Source organism: Montipora foliosa, chromosome 12, assembly GCF_036669935.1.
Source record: "Montipora foliosa isolate CH-2021 chromosome 12, ASM3666993v2, whole genome shotgun sequence".
Classification (NCBI taxonomy): domain Eukaryota; kingdom Metazoa; phylum Cnidaria; class Anthozoa; order Scleractinia; family Acroporidae; genus Montipora; species Montipora foliosa.
The window spans coordinates 2029405-2044404 of NC_090880.1; the positions used below are offsets into that span (position 1 = coordinate 2029405).

The 15000-nt window shown below is 40.3% G+C and overlaps 2 protein-coding genes and 1 pseudogene across 3 annotated transcripts; all 3 read left to right on the forward strand.

Moving 5' to 3' along the window:
* Positions 1 to 82: 82 nt before the first annotated feature.
* On the forward strand, positions 83 to 4473 carry LOC137979207 (uncharacterized skeletal organic matrix protein 5-like). 2 transcript variants are annotated; one of them, XM_068826413.1, is made up of 5 exons: positions 83 to 352; positions 1278 to 1620; positions 3439 to 3487; positions 3616 to 3742; positions 3929 to 4473. In XM_068826413.1, exons 1-5 carry the CDS (start codon positions 347 to 349, stop codon positions 4454 to 4456), a joined length of 1053 nt encoding a protein of 350 aa, XP_068682514.1. In that variant the 5' UTR covers positions 83 to 346; the 3' UTR covers positions 4457 to 4473. The 2 variants fall into 2 exon arrangements, with proteins under 2 accessions (XP_068682514.1, XP_068682515.1); XM_068826414.1 differs by lacking the exon at positions 83 to 352 and adding an exon at positions 1120 to 1184.
* Positions 4474 to 4967: 494 nt separating this feature from the next.
* LOC137979208 (uncharacterized skeletal organic matrix protein 5-like) lies at positions 4968 to 9295 on the forward strand. The gene is made up of 5 exons (XM_068826415.1): positions 4968 to 5981; positions 7722 to 7904; positions 8171 to 8228; positions 8358 to 8484; positions 8679 to 9295. Exons 1-5 carry the CDS (start codon positions 5843 to 5845, stop codon positions 9204 to 9206), a joined length of 1035 nt encoding a protein of 344 aa, XP_068682516.1. The 5' UTR covers positions 4968 to 5842; the 3' UTR covers positions 9207 to 9295.
* Positions 9296 to 13339: 4044 nt separating this feature from the next.
* The window catches only part of LOC137979210 (uncharacterized skeletal organic matrix protein 5-like), a 14672-nt pseudogene continuing 13011 nt past the window's right edge, over positions 13340 to 15000 (forward strand).

Genomic DNA, 15000 nt, shown 5'->3' on the forward strand with positions numbered 1-15000 from the left:
CTGCGGACAAGCAGCATTGTTAAACACGACTGCGGGACTGCGGTGGCAGTTTTTTAAGTAAGACATTTAGTGGACGCGGAAGCACAATTGTTAAACACGACTGCGGGACCGCGGTGGCAGCTTTTTTAAGTAGGCCATTTGGTGGGCCGGGTATTCTGCAATTTAGCCGAGTACTCTGAAGCCAAGACCTATAAGAGTAAGCCAGAACTAAGGAAGAGCAATGTAAAAGCTGACTTATTTTTATTCATCAGCGGAAATAATTATTGCCAGTCGCACGGAGTTTGTCCGGGAGTTTGTTAATATTTGTGCTTCCAGCTCAGAATACACGGAGTACTAGATGTAACACATGCAGGTATTCTTTTTAAAATTTAGCCTTTATGCTTAAACATTACTAGTAAAAGTGAAAATGAGACGTTTTAATAACATGGAATTTGCGAGATTACCGAAACTGGAGCCGTCACGCAACGTGTCATCAAAGGTCATATCAAAATCCACAGAACAACAGTGGACTATGTTATGTCTGTAAAACTTAAGCCCTTCACAGGAATGATTTCAGTTACAGACAACAATTATCACAGGCGGAGAACGCACTCCTAATCTTTGATTACTACTAGTTTTAAGGCCATTAGACAAGATATGACCTGCTTCGAGGAAGTACATCGGCTTTTTTGATCTTTAGGTCCTTCGGACATAGTTACGTCTGGTCGCGACAAAAGGGTCGCACTTGTCGCCGGCACGCGATGACAGATTTTATGTCCAATGTAAACACCAAAAGCATTAGTGCGACCCCTGCCTAAGACGTCTACCTTGGCACTACAATGATATACGGTACCAAAACAATAGATCGTGTACTATTAGAGCTACATATTACGCATAGACAACTTGAATCTCCAGGGAAACAAAACGCAGCTCAGTTGACAGTTGTGGAATAAAGCGCTGTCTTACTGCACTGACCACACGTAGGCAATGAGTGGCTATCTTTTAAATTGTTGACCTTTTTCAAAGCAATTAAGAAATACATGTAGTCGTGCTCTGCCGACAGCTGCTTCCTGTCCAGAGGTATAACAGGCCCTATTTCGGGCTCTAGTTATTATAAGATCAAGCTGATTGACGGGTTTTACTGCGACAGCTTAGCTCTCTTTAAAAAGATTCTTCGACTAAAGCGACCTCAAAGATTTTGTCAGGTTGGCACTTTTTCCTTTCTTCCTTTATTATTATATTTTTTTTTCAAATTTTACAATATAATGTCACTTTCCTGACTTTATTTTTTAAAATAGGGCACCGCTGTGATTAGGGAGAACATGGATCAGAAGCTTGGATATTTGACGATCTTTTCAATATTCTTTATTTCACGGTTGTTCATGATGGCTTCTAGCAAACGGTGTGAGCGCAAGTTATTAGAGTCCTACAGAGCTCTTAAGAATCACATTTTAAAAACAGTTGCTGTCAGAACTCCTCTTGACTGCTACTTTCTATGTCAAAATAATATGAAGTGCAAAAGCTACAATTTCATGATCACCGGCGATATCTGCGAGCTGAATAACAGTACTAAAGAAGCTAGACCCCATGACTTCCTACCAGATGCCGCCAGGTTCTATATGGGGATAAGGCCCGATACAGGTAATATTTCAAACTCATCGTTAATTTATACGAACGAAAGTGTAGACAAAGAGTTTGTGGAGGGATTATTTCTTTCGTTCTTTAGTTTTCTTAAAAGAACAAGGCTTCTCCAAATCCGTTCGGTCAAGCTTTTTTTTTTCTATTTTAAATATTTTTAACAATTTGTAAACCATTGCAGAATCGTACGTATTTTGTTGCAATAGAAACAGACTATCACAAGATGGTAAAGGAAGAGAAAAAGGGGAAGGAAGGGGATGAAAATGATATCAATTTTCAAACATTTAAAAATAGCACGCTTTCAAGGTGCATAAGCGTGCATTAAAAATCAAAAATTGAGATCATTTGTAATTCCCTTTCTGAGAGCCTGCCCAAAAAACCAATGAATTTGTTGCTTTTTATACATGCACTGATATCATTGATGCTTATGGGTACAAATCTCATCCCCCTGAAGAGCTTCCAGTGGACAACCAAAAAATTGTTTTCTTTGAAGATCTGGTTTCTGAAAGTAACCAAGACACTATCATCAATGAATAATTTTATCAACGGGCAACACCTGCAGCGTTGTCTATTTTGCACATACATAGTGACTCACAAGGTGCCAAAAACCAACCGTGATAAAACAAACTAATTTTTGAGGAGCTGGGAGTTGACTACGAGCTGTTCAGCAAACTGCGTTACTGCTGGAAAATATTCCTTTTTTATTACGATGAACCCAAAGAGTTGATAAAATAAAGAAACATGAAAAAATATAATGACACGGCTGCTAGAACAACAACTGGAGAACCTGGTCCGCCTGGTTCCCCTGGGTACAGGGATCACAAAGGGGTAAAATGGCACCATCGTTACTGTCACTCTCGTAAGTGGTGATATTGAAATGGATTTATACAAAATGAAACATCTTGGCACTCCTCAGGCCATTGAAATGATGCACTGCATGGTCAATGTTGGGTTTGTTTATGTTCAATCCCCAAGTTCAGAATTGTACCTTCATTGTACCTTTTACAGCCCGGGTAATCCAATAACTTGCCTTCTTATTTTCACACAAAATAATTATAGTAAATTGCCTCTTACATCTGTACACTACTACTGTACATGTTGTACACTGACACTTGGCGATAACGCCAAAGCGGAATAAGCCGAGTAAAAAGAAAAACAGTAAACTTGGATTAAACTGATTGGATGAGGTTGTTAACAAGAACATTTTCGGGCGTATTTGTAACTACAGGAGAATCTTATTAATTTCCTTATTTAAGTTAGTACCGCACTACTACTTGGGAATCAAGGAATTGTAAAATCTTCGTTATGAGGGCGAGCTTCCTTATCTCGTACAAAATGCGCTTAAGTCTCAGCGTTTATTTCGTTCCAGTCTTTTTCTCGATGGCTGTAAATGCACATAGATCCGACAAATCTTGCGCCAAACCGTTCAGCCATGTCATGCTTTGCAATCTTATGTGCAACTTGCTTCAGGATTCGGGAGCCAACGAGGCTATTAAAACGCTGCAAAATAAACTGGAAAGTCTCATTGCAGTACTCAAGAATTCATCACTAGGTAAGCTGATTTTTAAAAATCAATCTGTCATTTCGATGGTTTCATTGGTAGAATACAAGCAGACGAGAAGTTGGCGAGAGGCGACTGAGAAAACATCGCGTTTGACGGTATAGTAGGTTTTTCCTGGTCGCTGTTATCGATTGGCATCCCATCTAATATCGATTCATCCAATATCGCTCGACGACCTTTGTCAGAGATGTTCCTTATCCAAAATAAAATACTTTATGAAGTTATTTCTAATCACGGCATCTTTTATATACTTTCTACAGCTGTTCCTGTCTCTTCGTCTTCGTGCAAAGAGCTGTATGAAAAACACAAGTAAGCGCCTAATAAAAATACTGAATTATATGTATTTTAAAATGTAGACATCAGGGATTAATGCACGCTGGAAGCTCTTCGTATTAGCTTCAGAACCATCTCAACAAACGAGGTTTTGTTTGATACAGGTTCTCCAAAAGCCAAGTGTATCCACTGATGTTTGGGTCGCAGAAGATTCCTGTTTATTGTCACATGGGAAACTTTGGATGCGGAGGTGGAGGATGGACGCTTGCGATAAAGATTGACGGCAAAAAGGTATCGATCCGACAGCGCAAGTTTTTCTCAACAATCGACTGAGTTCTTCGCTAACCGCATAGATATTTATTTTCGACATCTTCTGCAATCAACTCCTTTGCCAACTTATACCGACCTCGTTCTCAGGGCTTTTTTCTGCGGTTGTGCACGTGCAGCTAATTCTTTGTTTTTTTGTTTTTATTTCAGAAAACCTTTCATTATGATTCGGCCTTGTGGAGCAACAAAAACGCCTACAACCTCCCAGGAGGGAAGACTGGGTTTGACTTTGAAGAGACCAAGCTACCGACCTACTGGAACACGTCTTTCTCCAAGATCTGCCTCGGTATGAAGATCCCTGGTCAGCCAATCAAGTTTCTGGTCATCAACAAGCAGGCCCAGTCTCTGCATTCACTGATAGCTGACGGCAAATACCACTCGATATCACTGAGCCGCAACACATGGAAGACGCTGATTGGTTCTCAAGCGTCCTTGCAGGCCAACTGTAACAGGAGAGGGTTCAATGCCGCTTCTGTACATGTAGGCCACTCTAGAGCAAGAATCGGTATAATTGGAAACAACGAGTTCGACTGCCTTACTCCTGATTCCAGAATTGGGTTTGGTAACGGAGGGTATCATGATGATTCCAACACATGTGGGAACTTTGCAAAGGATGACGCTAATTCAGATAACGGGGGCAAAAACATTACAGCTATGGGATATATTTTGGTTCAGTAGAGAACAATCACAGTTGAAATAAAAGAGTCATTCCATTTTCAAGCCTAGTTTGTAGACGTTGAAGCGATTGACTGACCGAGCGTCAAAGCAAAAATCAATCTTTGGGACGGGTAGCACTAGCCTACAAAAAAATTATATGTCTTGAGCTTCATTTTTCGGAAAAAAAGGCTTCTCCTTACAAAAAATATCGGCCGACCAGGCAGCAAGACACCAGCTCCTTTGAAGTTTGGTAGAGTCTGCCGACACTAGGTTTGCACACAACGGTTGCACTCCTCCAAGCTTTGCGGTTTACCATTTCTAGGCAAAACAAAAAATAAAAAATAAAAATGCGCCAGTGCGATCAAGCCCTTAGGGACAATTCTTATCACGGTATCAACAAACACTTTTCTTTTAATTATTCCAATCACTTTAGCAAGATTTCAAAACATTGTAGTCCACCGTGTCCATAATACACAAAGTACATCTGTTCCACTACCAAGTAAGTTTCTTTGCTGTTTACGATTTTAAGAAAATCCCAGAATGCAAACGCATCAAATACTTGTTATAGAAATCCACAAGCCCTACGAGTCAACCTTTGCGCACATCTTTCTATTTTTAGAACGCCGCAAGTTTTTCGGCCCTGCACGTACTGTTTAGAATGACCGATCCGAATAAAGTTATTATCAAACAAAGACAAAAATAGCAAAAACAATGTATGCAAATTGTACAAATTAAGGTAAATTGCTGTAAATGTGAGTTAATTTCTAAAAATAGAAAGATACACGCAAGGTTCATTCAAAGATATGTACATAGGTAGGCTCCCACTCATGGACTCTTGGTCAGTAACGGTATTAACTGGAAGGAAAACAAAGAGAAGCCTTTATGCGGCTATTCGTGAAGCCTCTAAGTTAGATTTTGTTCGTTTTTATTCGCCTACACAACCCTCCCCCATCTTCGCCTGAGAAGGGGTGAGTTTGGACTTGCACATAAGAATGACAGCCATAGTCCTCTGAACTTTTAAATCCACTTCTAAAGGAGAACGAGATCAAATCCTCAAATATTAATAATTTCCTTCCTTTTAAGTCGTGGATATGCAAAGCGTAGAAACGACTCTTGTTAGGGGTCAGAATATGCAAAGTTTTCACTCACTCAGATTTAAACTAATCGATAAGTCAACGACCAATATCGACTTGTTCAAGATATGCCAATTTGTCACTCATTCAGTTGAATTCAAATCGATCAATATCGATTTTCCGACGTTTCACTTTCCGAAGTAATGCCACAACGTAATACGTTGAAATATTCTTCGACGTTTCTTCGTTCCGACGGGATTGATACTTGTTGCAGTCAGCATGTGTTACCGAGTTATTGCTCAGTGGAAGACCACACTAAAGGTGTCACTGTGCTATGTATGCTGAAAATGAATGCGAAGAGACACTTTCTCGTCGATCCGCCAAGTTCACAGGTCCACTCGCACTAGCAAAGGAGCACACAGTGAGATTCCCGTGGACAGTGACACTGACTGCATGTGTTCACCAAAAGCAAAGTACTGCTCTTTTAGTTTGCTATTATTTCATCATTCTATTGGTTATATTCAATGCCTTTAAGGTGCACTTGTAACATACTGAATGAGCAATAGGGTAATTATATTAACACGGGGTTAAAACCACTCGATAGTTGTGTTTACAAAGTTGAGAAATATCCAGATAATTTCGGCATCACCTTGTTGTAGTTGATCATGAACAGAAGCATTCCTTTACGATAACAATCAAACACGAATTCACTCTTTCCTACTATCCTCTGGTACTTCATAGACTTTTGACAACCTCGTAAAAAGTTTAAAGGAGCCGAAAACACCGGATGGCGATTCTTTTCACCTGATCACTCGCCTGAGTTGGATTCCCAGTTTGCAGAAGTCAGAGTTAACACAGACATAGGACCTTGTCTCTATCCGCACCCATTATCGAACCGATCTGGTGCCTGCCAAGTTTAAAAGTTTCTCAGCAAACCGGAAATTCGATTTTATGCAAATTAGGTCAAGGGTCAGGCCAAACATTTTGTCGTCATTGTACACTTTGTTTTATTAACACACGAGTTTGCTCACAGAAGGTGTCATTCTATTTACAAAATGACTTAATTTTGCCTTTGATAATCACGATCCAGTTTTTTGTCATCCAAACTGATAAATTCTTGGAGGACAAAAGCGCAAACGATCTCAAACATTTTAGAGATTTGTATCCTGTGTATCGCGTTCAAATTTTCAGAGATTGCTCATTATGCAATACACTTTCAATATTCAGTACTTTTATTCTCGGCTGACTGATTAGAAAACATTAGCCTTATGCTAATAAAGCAAAAAATGTAAACAAAATGCCGCGCGAAAATGCATGGATCTTACTTTATTACTATGCGGACAGGTCAATAAAAGTACATTGACAGAAGACGGCACCCTGCCAGCAGAGTCTTTCTTAACTCGCCCTCTGGTGAGTTTTTGGAGAGGCTCTGCTCGCAGGGTGAGAAGACTGGTACTTGAATCGGAAAAGCAAAGCACTTTGGCACAAAGTATGAATCAGTTTTAAGTGAAACTGGGGATAAAATTCCAAACTCTATATGAATTCCAGGACATATCATAGATCAAATACGCAAAAGTCAACTAAAACATACGGCGTACTGTCGGAATTTATTAATATGGGGGCTTGTTATACCGAACAGGCGGATACGCCACACGATCTCTTCATGATACATGAATACGGGTCTCGAGGTCACCTGTGATCAATCGTAACAAATTTACTCCGCCGGAAAAACACATCCAGGCTTATATCCATATTCATTCTCTTAGATTCCTTGAGCTGTATCGCTGCGAATAAATCAATATGCATTTATTGTACCTTTATAGTACCTTTTATGGCCCGAGTAACTCAATGACTTGCCTTATTAATTTATATTTTCACACAAAATAATTATAGTAAATTGCCTCTTATATCTGTACACTGCTACAGTACATGTTGTACACTGATACTTGGCGTTAACGCCAAAAGGGAATGAGCCGAGTAAAAAGAAAAACAGTAAACTTGGATTAAAATGATTGGATAAGGTTTTTAACAAGAAAATTTTCGGTCGTATTTGTAACTATAGGAAAATCTTATTAATTTCCTTGTTTAATTTACACTTGCTTAGTACCGCACTATTACTTGGGAATCAAGGAATTTTGGAATCTTGGTTAAGAGGAAGAGCTTCCTTATCTGGTACAAAATGCGCTTACGTCTTATCGTTTATTTCGTTGCAGTCCTTTTCTCGATGGCTGTGAATGCAGACAGATCCGGCAAATCTTGCGCCAAACCGTTCAACCAAGTCATGCTTTGCAATCTTATGTGCAACATGCTTCAGGATTCGGGAGCCAACGAGGCTATTAAAACGCTGCAAAATAAACTAGAAAGTCTCGTTGCAGTAGTCAACAATTCCTCACTAGGTAAGCTGATTTTTAAAAATCAATCAGTCATTTCAATGGTTTCATTGATGGAATACAAGAAGATGAGAAGCTGGCGAGAGGCGAAGAAAACATCGCGTTTGACGGCCTAGAAAGCTTTTCCTGGTCGCTTTTAGCGATTGAGATCCCATCTAATATCGATTCATGCAATATCGCTCGACCAGCTTTGTCAGAGATGTTCCTTATCCAAAATAAAATATTTTATGAAGTTATTTCTGATCACGACATTTTTTATATACTTTCTACAGCTGTTCCTGCTGTTCCCGTCTCTTCGTCTTCGTGCAAAGAGCTGTATGAAAAACACAAGTAAGCGCCTAATGAAAATACTGAATTTATATGTATTTTAAAATGTAGACATCAGGGATTAATGCACGCGGGAAGCTCTTCGTATCACCTTTAGAACCATTTCAACAAACGAGGTTTTATTTGATACAGGTTCTCCAAAAGCCAAGTGTATCCACTGATGTTTGGGTCGCAGAAGATTCCTGTTTATTGTCACATGGGAAACTTTGGATGCGGAGGTGGAGGATGGACGCTTGCGATGAAGACTGACGGCAAAAAGGTATCCGACAGCCCACGTTTTACTCAACAATCGAAGTTCTCTTCGCTAACCGCATAGATATTTATTTTCGACATCTTCTGCAATCAACTCCATTGCCAACTTATACCGACCTCGTTCTCACGGCTTTTTTCTGCGGTTATGCACGTGCAGCTAATTCTTTGTTTTTTTTTTTTGTTTGTTTGTTTTTATTTAAGAAAACCTTTCATTATGATTCGGCCTTGTGGAGCAACAAAAACGCCTACAACCTCCCAGGAGGGAAGACTGGGTTTGACTTTGAAGAGACCAAACTACCGACCTACTGGAACACGTCTTTCACCAAGATCTGCCTCGGTATGAAGATCACTGGTCAGTCAATCACGTTTCTGGTCATCAACAAGCAGGCCCAGTCACTGCATTCACTAATAGCTGACGGCAAATACCGCTCCACATCACTGAGCCGCAACACATGGAAGACGCTGATTGGTTCTCAAGCGTCCTTGCAGGCCAACTGTAACATGGAGGGGTTCAATGCCGCTGGCTCATCAAAAGGCTTCTCTAAAGTAAGAATCGGCATTATGGGAAACAACGAGAAGGACTGCACATCCACAGACTCTAGAATTGGGTTTGGTACCGGAGGGCGTTCTGATGATTCCAACACATGTGGGAACTTCGCACCAAATCAGCTTACTTCAGATAATGGGGGCAAAAACATTAAATCCATGGGATATATTTTGGTTCAGTAGAGAGGCTTGTTTCTGTATTTGACATTTCAAAAGAGTCATTGATGAAATTAAGAGTCATTCATGAAATAAAAGAGTCATTCCATTCTCAAGACTTGCTTAGCGTCGAAACAAAAATCAATCTTAGGGCTGGATCACGAGCTTCATTTCTCTGAATAAAATGGCTTATCCGTACTAAAAATATCGGCCGTCTCCTTAGTACAGTCTTACAAATATTTGTAAGGCTCTCACATTACGGCCCCACCCGTCCAAGCTTTGCGATTTACCATTTTTTGCAAAACAAATGAAAAACGTGCTAGTGGGATCCGGCCCTTTGGGAAAATTGTTATCACAGTATAAGAAACACTTGTGAAAAGTTAAAGGATTTCCATTACTCGAATCACTTTAAATAGCAAGGCTTAAAACATTGTAAATACTTTTGTCCTTTGGCCATTTCAATTTCAACAGGAAAAGAAAACAAACAGCGGTTACAAACATTTTCATTTTATACTTGACGTTTCGTATGTTGCAGCATACATCATCAGAAGTGACGGTTAAAACTGTTACACAGAATTTTAAAAAACTAGAGCGAGGAACTGGTGACTAGTTAAAAAGTGTGATAACAAAATCGTAACTTCCGGTAGTCGATTCTTCCGGAAGAAATTAATAAAGAAAAAGCTTCTCACTACCAATGTTTTCATTGAGAGAGGGTTTTAAGTCACTGATTAATAGCGTTTCTTTAATTTTACATTGCATGTCGGACTTCCCAGTTGCGAGGATTTCAAAATGGTCCCATTTGATGTTATGACCGGTAGAAATTGTATGGTCTGCAACAGCAGAGGCGTGGCCGACTTGTGTAAGAGCTTTGAAATGCTCGGACTTCCTGTCATGCTCGGACTTCCTTTGAACAGAAATGGTTGGCTAATGTAGATTCTCGTCCCTCCATTTGGTTTAGATATGTGGATGACACATTTTCTTTGTTCGACAGTGAAGCCACTGCGGCCAGTTTTCTGCATTTTCTTAACACCAGACATCCTAACATCAAATTTACAATGGAACTTGAAGAAAACCAGGAGATTCCATTTTTAGATGTCCGCATTAAGCGCAATCTCAACAATTTCACAACAACAGTACATCGCAAAACAACTTTCACTGGCCTCTACACCAAGTGGGACTCTTTCACTCCTAGAAAGTATAAAATAAATTAAATCCGCACCCTCACCTATCGCTGCTTACGCATCTGCTCGAGTTCTTCCTTGTTACAGTCGACTCTCTTCGATCTCAAGAACACTCTCCTTCAAAATAGTTCCCCAAGAGGCGTCCTTTGTTACAACATTAATGATGTTTTGAACAGACAAAAGAACAGGTCTGCTGAACCTGCCACCACTGTTCCTAAGAAAGATATCATTCTTGTCTTGCCTTTTTTGGGCTTTCAAAGTGAAGCTCTTACTCGACGTGTTAAATCTTGTATTAGTAAGTTTTATGACTGTGTCAATCTTAGGGTTATTTTTCAAAACACTTGCAGGATTCACTCTTTTTTTCCCTACAAAGATCGTTTCAGTCGTTCTCAAAGATCAAAAATAGTATACAAAGCCAGTTGTTGGGACTGTGATTCCTTCTACATCGGCAAAACAAAAAGAAGATTGCATGACAGGAAGTCCGAGCATTTCAAAGCTCTTACACAAGTCGGCCACGCCTCTGCTGTTGCAGACCATACAATTTCTACCGGTCATAACATCAAATGGGACCATTTTGAAATCCTCGCAACTGGGAAGTCCGACATGCAATGTAAAATTAAAGAAACGCTATTAATCAGTGACTTAAAACCCTCTCTCAATGAAAACATTGGTAGTGAGAAGCTTTTTCTTTATTAATTTCTTCCGGAAGAATCGACTACCGGAAGTTACGATTTTGTTATCACACTTTTTAACTAGTCACCAGTTCCTCGCTCTAGTTTTTTAAAATTCTGTGTAACAGTTTTAACCGTCACTTCTGATGATGTATGCTGCAACATACGAAACGTCAAGTATAAAATGAAAATGTTTGTAACCGCTGTTTGTTTTCTTTTCCTGTTAAAACATTGTAATCCCCACTGTCCATAACACACAAAGTATATTCCATTTCCACTGCTAACTAAGTTACTTTGCACTTTACGATTTTAAGAACATCCCGGAATGCAAGCGCATCAAATACGTCAGTAAGCGCTTTCCGAGCCAAGTGGCCCAACACGCCGGAGCTTATCCCCGGTTTCCTTAGCATCGAGCGACAAGGAGTGTTTCTACTTCCCCCTGGATGGGATGCTAGTCCATCGCAGGGTTACCCCCAGCCTTGAATTCGCCGGTACCCATTTATACACCTGGGTGGAGAGAGGCCCCGTTAGAGTAAAGTGTCTTGCCCAAGAACAACACACAATGTCCCCAGCCAGGACCCGAACCCGGACCACTCGATCTGGAGTCGAGCGCACTAACCATGAGGCCACCGCGTCTCCCAATTGCCTACTAATTGAGAGATATATTTGCCCGGTTTTATGATCATGCAGGAACAAAGATAATTCATGAATAATATTTGTAAAAAGCTTTAAAATACAAAGCAATGTATGGCGTTCTTTCTCGCAAACTGAAGCTAAATGATCTCTCAAAAATGTACGGTTACGCCCGATTTTTCTTTTTGGATATTAAGAGTACTTACTAAGATCTACTTTCTCCGGATAGTTTTAAACCGCGCCAAAATATCCCTGTATTAATAAGCATCGTGGGAGGCACGGTGGCCTCATGGTTAGTGCGCTCGACTCCGGATCGAGTGGTCCGGGTTCGGGGCCTGGCAGGGGACATTGTGTTGTGTTCTTGGGCAAGACACTTTACTCTCACGGTGCCTCTCTCCACCCAGGTGTATAAATGGGTACCGGCGTAATGCTGGGGGTAACCCTGCGATGGACTAGCATCCCATCCAGGGGGGAGTACAAATACTCCTAGTCGCTGCATGCTACAGAAACCGGAGATAAGCGCCGGCCTGATGAGCCTTCTGGCTCGTAAGCGGAGACTTTACCTTTTACCTTTTTATTAGTAAGCATCACCTATAGGAAACCCGAGTATCTCGAGATGAGCACAACGCATGCGCAATAATAATAGTAGGCACCGTCCTTAATTGGAAGTAAAAGGAGAAACCTTTATGTGGCTATTCGTAAGGCCTCTGAATAAGACAGCTCTTTGAAAGTGTCTTGTATCCAACCTACCCCCATCATATCCTGAGAGGGGGTGAGTTTGGACTCAGTCCCACATAAAGAATGACAGCTATGGTCCTCCAAAATTTTAAACCCCGCCTAATGGATGAAGATTGAATTTGTCATAAATCGTAAAATTATCACTTCCCTAGCCCTAAAAAGGTGGATCTGTAAATAAAGATAAGAGATGTATTTTTGGCAACATCATCATCATCTCTTTCCAGTACCATCACAGAAACGACGAAGCACCACTTTAGAATCTGGGTTCGAGACACGAGGTTCCTCATTTGTGTCACTGTTGAGCACGTGCTCACAAGGTTCCTCGACCGCATGGCCTCAGGGGTAAAAATGGCGCCAGAACAGACTGAAAACATCTCTGATATTTTCCTTAACATGACTTTAACGAAAATGCTAAAATTGCAGGCAGTGCGTTGCATTAAACGTTCCTGATCGGATCTAAAAATGTCAGAATGCTGTCAGCAGCTGCTGACAATCATTGAGAAATGTAAGAAAGATGTTAGTCTTCGATCATGTATGATCCGAAATCAACAACATCGACCTCGATCATGTAAATCATCTAACTGTGAGATAATTTGTCGTCGATTTAGATAACTCCGAAGATCCGAAGTTTGTCTGAGATTGAGGACGTGGTATCTTTCGCGCTTTCTTGGCCGCAACGGTACGTAGATCACAAAGGGGACTTATGTTAATATCTTAACCTTAACTGGCTACTCTGCAGGCCTTAGCTTATGGATTGTACATACGGTTTTTACGCTTCTTTCAGTCAGTGTAGATGCATCTTCAGAGATCAGCTGCATTTAGCCCGTCTGGAAGATCTACTTCAGCGTTTGCTTGAATGTGCCATCGATCTTATCTGCGAACTTCGTGTTCCAGCTGTTGAAGACGGAAAGAAATCGATTCCCGAAACTGATGATGAAGCAGAAAGAGCGACTGACGTGGACCCGAAAGGCACATGGACACAACCAGAAAAGGAGAGATTGTTTCTCGCGGTGGGCAAGATTTTCCAACTTCCTTTTCCGTTTTATCAAGTGCGAAAAATTCATCTTTTGCGGCAGGTATGTGCGCTTCGTCGCTCAGTTGATTAAACAGGAAGAAGAAAGAACTTTATAAATATGTGGTTTTTGCGTAAATTTATGCCGGTACGACCGACCGGTGTGAAGTCAACATGGACATGTCATGTGCCCCTATGCACACGTACACTGCCCATATAGTTGCAGTTTTAAGGATTTGTTCCCTTTCCCGAATGTTAAAAAGTAATTGTTTAAAATGACATTGACTGGATTTCAAATATACATGGATATAATATTCTTTTTTATTAATAAGCAGTTACTTGTTAGTACTTTCCATGTTTATCAATAAAGGGCAAAATTATTGAACGCTGATTGACTGAGACAGAGGGCATTTTCTCTTAATCGAGGGCATATTTGGTAATCAAGAGGGGGCTTGATTACCTGTCAATGATTGGTTAATCCGTTGCAAAGCAACCGATTTGCCGTAGCGCTAAACAGGCTTCCCAGATAAAAATAGACTGCGAACCTGATTTTCCTTCGTATAAATTTTGCCCTTTATTGATAAACAAGTAATGGCATGAGTCCTCGTACTATTAAGGATTAATTGCACTTGTGTTTTGGAAATTTTCCAAATTGCCCTCATCGCTTCGCGAAAACACTCGTACAATTAAGCCTTAATAGTACTCGGCCTCATGTGATTACCTATATTAAATAATCACTTTAACTTTTTGAGAGTTTTTAAACATCACATTCCACACCTGCCTTTGTCACTTACCAACCACTCACATTCTACATGTATTTCTTGAATTTTGGAAGGTTGGATTCCACATGCAGTTGTGCATGTATCGAATCTTATCGCTTAAGTCCAGGGTCTGGTTTCTCAAAGCCTGGTTAGTGCTGACCCTTGGTTTAGAGATATCAAAACCTATAGGTTTCCATGGTATATTTTAATTCTTATTCGTCTTAACCATGCTTTGAGCAACCTGGGGTAGTCCGCTAATGTTCCAACATGTTTCACGATTTGTTTCACTAATGTCCAGGGCCTGGTTGTTCAAAAGCCAATTAACGCTAATCCCAGATTAAAAATTAACCAAATAAAAGCAAGTTTGAATACAGTGCTTTTGATCATGAGTTGTTGTTTCAATCAACAACAATCATACATGTATCTCTTAAATGAGACAACTTACAAAGAGGACTACATTTGTACGTGAGTCTGAAATGCCATACCACTTACAGCAGGTTTTTTCATGAGACCACTTTTTGAATCGAGTACAAGCCAGGGAAATTCCTCACACCAGCTAGTTAGTATACTCTAGTATACTCTAGTATACTCTTTTCCACTCTAGTTCCTTTTAAGCCGATGACAAATGGTTCAACACCCTGCAACATTTTTTGCTCAAGAAATGGTGAACAATTTTGCATGGACATGTTGAATGGAATGGAGCTGGTTTCTATTTTTGTTCAACATCGTTCAACAATGTTCAACCTGTTGAATGGCATATTTCAACATTCATCATATAGCATGACCCACAGTTCAACATTTGTTAATCAACAAATGTGTCACCGG